General features: G+C 37.3%; 1 protein-coding gene across 1 annotated transcript; it reads right to left on the minus strand.

The window, feature by feature from the left end:
- Positions 1 to 5,525: 5,525 nt before the first annotated feature.
- Positions 5,526 to 7,992, minus strand: ugt5d1 (UDP glucuronosyltransferase 5 family, polypeptide D1). Its single transcript, XM_062433235.1, has 3 exons — positions 7,672 to 7,992; positions 6,858 to 7,571; positions 5,526 to 6,429 (listed from the first exon to the last, which is right to left on the minus strand). Exons 1-3 carry the CDS (start codon positions 7,957 to 7,959, stop codon positions 5,845 to 5,847), a joined length of 1,587 nt encoding a protein of 528 aa, XP_062289219.1. The 5' UTR covers positions 7,960 to 7,992; the 3' UTR covers positions 5,526 to 5,844.
- Positions 7,993 to 9,183: the final 1,191 nt, after the last annotated feature.

Here is a 9,183-nt window from a genome sequence, read left to right on the forward strand (position 1 = left end):
GAAACAACATGAAATTAAGCCTTCACAGGTCACATTGTTGGTCATCTCAGGTTTTGACAACCACTGTTTAGATGGTTTTAGTTTGTGTTTTCACCATTTGTCATTTTTCACCAGCAAAGTTTTGCACTTGCTGTTTGTTAGCCAGTAAACTGAAAGATGTGACATTAAACAAAATAGCACCAAGTGAAGTAAAACTCAAGACTGTGAATCAATCAATAAACTTTTCACTTCTCCAGAGCTCTTGGCATGAACCACAAATGACAATGGGAGACAGGATTTATTTGACATTTGATAAATTAGTTCTTCAGAAATTGCAGTAGAACATGAACATAGTATTAGTATGATTAAAGACATTTATCCCAGTGTTAATTCATCATCTACTACTTCAAACAGTATGATAAATGTCTCTTAATCTGCTGTAGAGTGGAGATCAACCTAAAACATATTATATTACAATAACAATCCTCCACCACACACCGACAATGTAGCAGTAAATCTGACATGGTATTTTCACTGTTTCTGTATTTAATCAAAAAATGTACACAAACCGACACAGAAAAAGCTCTGAAACACAATTCACCTGTAGTGCTTGATCACCATTTGATCCAAAAACTAAAAGTTTAAACACCTACATTCCAACAGTGTTATCTTAGCTATTATAGGCATTCAATTTGCACATTTATTTCAACATGCTCATGCTTAGAACTTTTCACATCTGAAATATGTAGAAAATGTCATGTGTGGATCAGTGTTTTACAGAAACAACATAACTATTTTGAGTGATGTACTGACTTCCAGGAGCCCATGTGTTGAAATTAATGGCTCTCTGTGGGTACAGTTATAATAGAATAGGCCTATTGTCTCACTCTGCCATGAGGACCAGACTATTGAAAAAAGAATATGGTTGAATGACTACCAAAAAGACACATTCGATCCAGAATCATGGATATGATTTAGATCATATCATAATTTTCCAGAAAATGTATTGGCCAAGTATGAACTCACAGACCTTTAAAGAATCATCCAATAATGAAAGAATAGAATAGCGAAACAGAAATCAGCCCTATGAAAAGGTCTGTGAGTGTTGGTAGATAAATTGCTACTAAGAAATAATCACATCCTTCTCTAGCTTTGGTAATGTGTCCTTGTAGCTGAATGTGAGCTTTTCAGTATATAAAGTCCATATTTGTTAGATAAGTCAACCAATGCTGCCATCACCTTTCAAATCATTTCAACAATTAACCACCCAATAAAAGCCCACATTTTCATTCTGTAGTGAGACTGCGATTACAATAGATGTACTGTGACAAAGAAACATTTCCAAATGTGCACTGATCTCAAACAATGTGTTTAATTGTTTTGTGTTGTAATGGATTAGGCAAAGGGAAAGGTGTGCAGTAGTAAACTATAATGTTTGTGTTATCCATACTCTTATATCATCATTCCTGCACATCAGATGAGTAGCTAATCTTTTTTTAAGTCAGAATGGGACAGGACAGCAGAGGAACATGAAAAGGATTCCATTATAATACTGTCTCACATCTACTTTCAGCTCTGATAGATTTGCATATATAAATTAAACAATATATAACTGATATAACATTCATTTATTTCATGGACTGAAATATAAGCACAGTAACAGAGTAGAGATTTGTATTTTTGTGTGCTTTTCTTTGAAAATGTTTGTGCTAAACTGTTTAGTTTAATCAAAATGAACATAATTATTATCATTTTATTAATATTCTATTATTTATTTGATTTACACAAATCTCTATTCATATAAGAGCTTATATTTGCCTTCATCTTTCATGTCAGAAAACAATGCATCTTCTGCTATTGTTGTCTTTATATTACAAGAAGTTTACCACATGAATATTTCACTGTTACAAATTAGCTGCCAATGACACAAATACAACTGTAATCCTTTAATGACAAAAACACTGAGATGGAGAAATGTGAAGGCGAGTGTAGTGTCAGGAAATTGAACATCCACCATGTTTGCAGTCAAATGATCATCAAAAGATTGAACGAATTCTGGGGAATGGATGATGTGGTCTGTTCAAGAGAATTTCACTGTGATTTCCAAGACTCAAACGACACCAACACCTGCAAATGTCCAACCAAATAAGGGCTGTTCAGATCAGTGGATCCATGTGTGCTTCTGGCCAGTAGTTCCTCTATAGAGAGAACAATGAATGTGAACTGTGTGCCTGTGGAGAGAATGATGACACGCCTTGCAGATGCCCTTTGGAGCACAAGCCAAAGAGATCACATTTGTGTGTGTGTGTGTGTGTGTGTCTGTGTGTGTGTGTGTGTGTGTGTGTGTGTGTGTGTGTGTGTGTGTGTGTGTGTGTGTGTGTGTGTGTGTGTGTGTGTGTGTGTGTGTGTGTGTGTGTGTGTGTGTGTGTGATGAGAAAGGGTACTTCTTTCACAAAGCTACTACATACACACACAAACACATACACACACGCACACAAAAGACAAAAATACTGACTTCATTATTCCATATTATAACCCTTAAGTCTAGTACTTCCTCAGAATCAGCTTATTTATGAAAACCTTTCCATCCTTTTTCTTTCAGAGAATATAATGCACAAGCAATCTCTAGTTTTGTAGTAACACAGGCAGGCCTCCTAGTCAAATAATAGAGGTTTCTCAATATCCTGGTCAAAATCATTTTCATTCCATCTCATTACAGTAAGGTCAATAAATTAATGTGTCAAATGAGGCCCACGTGGGTTCTTACATTGAACATCATGACCTAGCTAACTCAAAGTGTTTCCAGTCAAAATATCCACGTAGACAACAGCCGCAGTGAATTTCGAAAACTAAAAAAACATTTCAAAAAAGAAAAAAAAGAAAAATCTTAAAAATGTTCTGAGTGATTCTTTTGTTATTTAGCAGTTGTCTAGTTTTTTTATTTTGTCTTGGTTGTGTAGAATGTGATCAGTGGTGAAGGTACCATACATACGATGTATTTAGTTAATCATATGAAGGCATCTGCTTTCCCTGTATTCTTATCCCAGCCTTGACTATTCTCTAACATAGAACATGCACAGTGACATCATTCAATACTTGCCATGAGCAAATGAAAGATTTTCCAAGAAAAGGGGGGGTTCAAAATCCGAGAGGGAGGGAGGGAGAAGAAAGGAAAAGAACCAGAGTTGAAGGGATGTGAAGACACAAAGAGAGGAAGGTCACAGTTGCAGATACCGGTGACGAGACAGAGACATGCAGCGCACCTGTTTTATGTATACATGAAGGCGGTCTCTACAGCAGATGTTAGGGTGTCTGACCCTGTGTCTGGACTAGTGGAGACGTCCCTCAGGGCGAAAGATTATGAGGCGTACTCCACGTAAAAGTTGTGAAGTGAGCAGCAACTGAGAATATCATCTATTTCCACACATGCAGTATTTTTTTGAACAGTTAAACGTTTACTTTAAGTTTTGTCTTTGACCTTGTGAGCACATATATTCTGAGAAAAAGACCATGAGGTTCATCTACAAGTTGCAACACTGTGAAGTTAAGTTTGGAACCGCTGTATCTGACATGAAAGGGAAGACTTTGTATCCACAACACAATAAAAGAATCCAGCAATTGCATTTCAGCAGAGTTGGTAATGTAGATTTGAGTATGTTGTTGCACCAATCAAATTAGACTTTTATCTGTTTACATAAAACAGAATTATTTACAATTATCGGTTTGGCCTGTTTCACAATGTCATTAAAACGTGATTTACACTCAAAAAACAATTGCATCATTGCTTCCATATTTTCTTCAATTCTCTTTTTATTTTAACCCATTCCAGCGTTTTTTAAAGCATTGTTGTAGGTCCTGTAATTATCAAACACTCACACCCTGTAGGGTTGAAAGGTGGCTGTTAAAAGGAAATTAGAGAGACGGATAAAAACAGCAGTGGTCCCCACCCACACTGACAATAAAGTCAGAGTGTCTTAAACCAGAAAAGGTGTGTGCTATTTACAGTGAATATTGTGGTTTTCATGTCTGATGAAAAAACTAAATGCTATGTAAAGTTGTGCATTATTAATACACAAACCCATTTAAAATAATATTTAGTTTTCTTTAGACCAGACGCTTAATAATGTTGCATATGTTTCCATCTTTAATACAAAGACCACAGGGCTATTACTGACTTATATTTGATTGGTGGTCAATTCAAGTGTTTTAGGAGACTAATGACTCTCAATAAAAATGTAGACATAGACGTAAACGTTTTCTTTTACCCACAAAATATGCAGAAGTGGTGGCAGTAGTTTTTTCAGCTCTGAGTAGTGACTGCATTCTTACTCGCAGGCTGTATATGTCATACTGAATCAAATCTGATCTGACTGAAACAATCTGGGCTGAATCAAATGTACTGAATCAGCGTTCTTTAAATACAAATGTAACTTAAGATCACAAAACTACACTATATTTGACCAACTCCCATTTGTTCTGATTTACAAAAGTTATATTTTGCAGATTTCTTTTTTTTTGGCATATCAGGACTTTACACACATGCCATCACACAACAACAAGTTCCATCCATACCTACACACACACACACACACACAAACACGCAATTTTGTCAGACCCCATTAAATCACCTCACTGCATTCATACCTTGGAACATTTTCAAAGATTTGCTGCCTTCATCAGTGTGCTCAGGATTCTCAAGCAGTGTTAACACCAAATGATAAGTGAAATGTAATTTAGCTCATAGTTGGATTTACCAAGACATCCTCAGCCATCTTATGAATCAAAACCATATGAGCTTATGCTATATCAAAGAGAACTTTCTTTTCCAGCCTCTGATTGTTTCAAGGACTGTTTAAGAAAGGGAAATGGTTTTAATTCCGTCTATTTTCTGAAATTATAGGATTTTCCACAGTCATTTTTTTAGGTTTTTCTTCTCAATGGAATTAGTTTATAGGATGATATCATTCATATGGATTGAATACAAAAATAACAAGCAGGACATAATCGATCTCTATGTTTTCCATAAAAACTGGATGCAAGAAATTCTTTACATATGTTCTTGATATCGTGATTAACTGTGTTATTACTCACACTGTAATATACCAAGGGCATCTAAAAGAAATCATTGTATTGCCTTTTGTAACACAGTTACATCAGTTTCTCTGAAATGTTATCTCTTCAACAAGCTCATAAGTTTCTTAACATAATTCAATTTTCCTGCAAAGATAATGAACTCAGTTTTGCTCTCTAATTCAGTGGAAATTTGGCCTCACAGCCTTAAAATTTCAGCTGTGAGATTGTAGCTTTCATCATATCTAGTGTGGGCATTTGTTTTACAAGTGAGGAATTTGGACGAGGAGTTCTAATGGTATGTGGGTATGTGAGACCGAGGCATCTGTGAAATTAACGCAGCACAGTTAGAGAAGGGTTTTAATGTTAGAAGTTTGCTACAGCATCTGATTTCACAGTGAAGTTACTGTAGCTACAAAGTTTTTGTGCAGTACAGTCTCTACCGAAAGGATAACAGACAAAAGCATTTCCTTTTAAATATACATTTATTATTCTTTACTTTATTCAAAATTAGAATGGGGACAAATATGTTGGACAACTTTTTTTAATTGTTGATTATCTAGACTTAATTCATCTTATCAGATCTGAACTGATTTTAGCCAAAACTAATCCAACAAAAAACACACAAAAAATTTCTTAAACTAGAATGTAATAATTGTGGCTAAATTAGTTGACTTGTCATTCAGCATCATAAAAAATAATGAGGTACAAACAAGATACCTTAAGATTTTTTTTTAATCTAAATACAGTGCTTTAGAGAACTTAAGTTATATTCCTAAACAAATTTGACCTCAGTCAATGCTGTTTGCTTTTGTTTTTTCTTCTACTTCTGCAGCACAGGAACCTAAAAACTGCCAAAGTAGAGAGCAGCGGTATAGTCACTGCAGTCAGCAACAGCAGCAATACATCTAAACAGTAATATGAGTACCAGGGCATGTTATAGGCCTCTGTACGCAGGTGAGGGGCCCCTTTGTGGCGCATCACATATTCCACCCAGAAGATGGCCTGATCCATGGGTGCCATTGGCTGATCTCTGTGCAAACGTGACAGTCTCTGCATATTCTGTCTGTATCTGTCTTGATGGAGCACTTCCTTCAGACCTTGCTCAAAACTGTGGCCATTAACGTTACCTAGCTCAATGATCTTTCCAGCTCCTCTCTCCTGCAAACGTAGAAGGTTGTCATACTGGTCAAAGAATAAGGGTATGCCGAGCACAGGTACGCCGTGGTAAATGGCTTCCTGGACTCCATTAGTTCCTCCATGAGCCACAAACACTCTGGTCTGTGGGTGGCCAAGAAGGTCCTTCTGTGGCATCCATTCCACTATCAGGGTGTTGTTGCCCAGAGTCGAGGGATGTTCCCCTTTGTGTCTCCATATTACCTAATCAGAAAAGAAAGAGTCATTATGAATTCACTATGTATCTGTGCACAAGCAGATTTCTTATTTACCTACCAAACATCTATTATAATTTACAGCTGGTACTCAAAGACACAAAAGAAATTAAAAATTAAATTAACGATTGGAGCAGTGATAAGTATTGATTTAAACTGTCCTAATATTAGGTAATAATCTATGTGCAATTTGTCTAAGAATCATTGAATCGATTTTCAGGTTCACAGCGTATAACTGGTCTAGAGATCCCTTTTTAATTTGATTATTTCTTGGAAGATTGATTTGTTAATTTGTAACCTTCTATACATTTCTCTACTTCTGAATTAAAATTGCTTCTTAGTGTCTCCAAGTCAAACTATTTAAACCTTTTCAACATTTCATATCATTGACCAAGTAAATCAATGAGCATCTGTTACCTTCTGAGGCATTTTGGCAAAGACACTGGCAATTTCATCCGCAACCTCTCTGGGCAAAGCATTAACCAAAGTTCCCAGTGTCATGATGATCACTCCATGCTCCCCAGCACTCTGAACAAACTCCTCCAGGTCTGCTGGCAGAGGTTGGGCCGGTTTGCACTGGAACCCTCCTATGTAAATGACATTTGGCATTGTGGGCCGAGGGAACTCAAACACAAAATCTGACCTGAACAGCCAGATGTCTGCCTCCTGAAGAAGCGAGATGATGTTACATCCGCCCTCAATATATTTGTCACAGATGGTATCATAGCTTGGCCCCACCAGAAATTTCTGCTGGAACAAAATGATACTGTAGAAAAGCATGTTCTTGACCCTCTGAAGGAAATTCATTTTGTCCGTTAAGCCCGATCCTGGCACTGGGATATAAGAGAGTGGTGAGGGGGCAATCGCAAAGTGGCCCTCTCCACTGGTGATCCAGCGAACATTAAGCACAATGGGCAGTTTGAGATACTTGGCTAGCACAACCCCTGGTGCTATCGCTGGGTCAGTGAGAACCAGATCATACTGGGAATCCATTAAGCTTTTGACCAGATTTTTATCATCAAGGATTTGAACGAGGGCGTCAGACCATATTGAATGGGCCTCAGCAATCATAGAGAGGAAATCTTTTGTGAGTTTGAAGAACGTAAGTGCTGAAGCCCCCTCTCTCTGGGCCTGAAAAACATTAGAGTAACAGAGGAAAAAAAAATTATGAGTATATTGATATTTGAATGAACTGAATGAATCATGTGGGGCCCAACCCATGATAACATACCCTCATATGCTCCTGTAGGTACACATCAAAAAAGTTCTCTATCTCTGAGTCCATTTCAAGTGTGATGGAGGTGTAGAGAGGAGACTTCTCTGGGATGTACCAGCTGGTGGAGGCCCTCATCACAGTGATGTCATGGCCCCTGGCATGGAGTTCCTCTAGCAGGATCTTCATGTTGATCCAGTGGCTGCCATCTACAGGAAACACTAGAATGTTTCCTCCATCACAAGGTGGTGTGAAGGAAACCAGACATATGCTAAGGAATACAAATATTCCACACAAGCGAGGCATGGTCCCTAAAATGCCAGGGAGAGAAATTAATAACATTTTGCAGAGACATCTTCAGCTTCAACTTAGCATCTACAAGAAATAACGTTTTTCTAACCAAACATGCAACTACGTTATATAACTAAGTTATATTCTTATCAGTGTGTGTACATACATTTGTATGTACACACACTGATGTGAGCATATTAATATCATTAATATCATTCAGCATGTATAAAAATTAACTTACCCATGCTCAGGCGTGGTAGCAGTTGTTCAACTTGTCTGCAAACTGACAACTATCTATGGATTCCTCACATATTTGAGTTCAAACTCCAGTCTCACAGATGATCAGTCGTTACACAGGTAAATGAGTTACATGCAGCACGTGTCACATGCATTTATGTTGCTGCCGTAAATGTTCTGCGAATGACAACCACAACCGCAATCACATTAAATATTTCTATTTTGTTATGTGATCATAGTTTTATTTTAATATTAATTTATGCTGGTACTACTGGTAGTATACCGTATAGTGTGTGTGGTTTTATGAATGTGTTTCTCTCTGTCACAAGGACAATGCTTGCATCATATGAACCTGTGACCTCTTTCATAAGGTTATTAGAGTGATTTATGTAATGATGTCCCACAATCATGTTACAAGTGTAAATGAAAACCTGGAGCAAGTACAGGTGGGTTTTCTCCAGTATATATGACATGCGTTTAGGATGTCTCACACTTATTTAATTAATTTATTAAGTTTTCTTTTTTTTTGTTTTTACTACAACTCCCTGTGTGCCAAATATATCTGTCAATGGAATAAGTAGGTTGCAGGTCTCAGAACCAACTGAACTCAGCTGATCTAAGGCGTGTCTTTGCACATCAATCAATATATATTGGTGGTTTAAGTTCAATTACACATGGTCCACATATTGTTCAGGACAATGTGCTCATGATTTTTGTTCCCCTTTTAGGATTTTATAGGATTTAAGATGTAAAAAAGTTTAACTTTTATGGAGACATACAGCAGCAGCATCACCGGTAAAACTAAAATGAGTAACCAATGAATAACAAAGGGTGCAGAAACAATTCCTCTCTCTGTCTACAGGCCTGTGCCCCACACCTGTAAGTTCATGTTTGTATAAGTGGGCTGTGAAGGCTATTAAAATACTTCTGCACAGCAGTAACCCAGCTGAATGGATCCAGTGTAAGCGGAGGACCGCAGCTCCTGCAGTTGTGTTTGTGATA

Source organism: Scomber scombrus, chromosome 14 (genome assembly GCF_963691925.1).
Source record: "Scomber scombrus chromosome 14, fScoSco1.1, whole genome shotgun sequence".
Lineage (NCBI taxonomy): Eukaryota > Metazoa > Chordata > Actinopteri > Scombriformes > Scombridae > Scomber > Scomber scombrus.

Excerpts from the sequence above, each read along its gene's own strand:
- ugt5d1 (XM_062433235.1), bottom strand. The coding sequence starts at position 7,959 with ATGCCTCGCTTGTGTGGAATATTTGTATTCCTTAGCATATGTCTGGTT. Across the intron at positions 7,572-7,671 it reads ACCTACAGGAGCATATGAGG|GCCCAGAGAGAGGGGGCTTC; the intron begins GTATGTTATCAT and ends AATGTTTTTCAG. Across the intron at positions 6,430-6,857 it reads TTGCCAAAATGCCTCAGAAG|GTAATATGGAGACACAAAGG; the intron begins GTAACAGATGCT and ends TTTTCTGATTAG.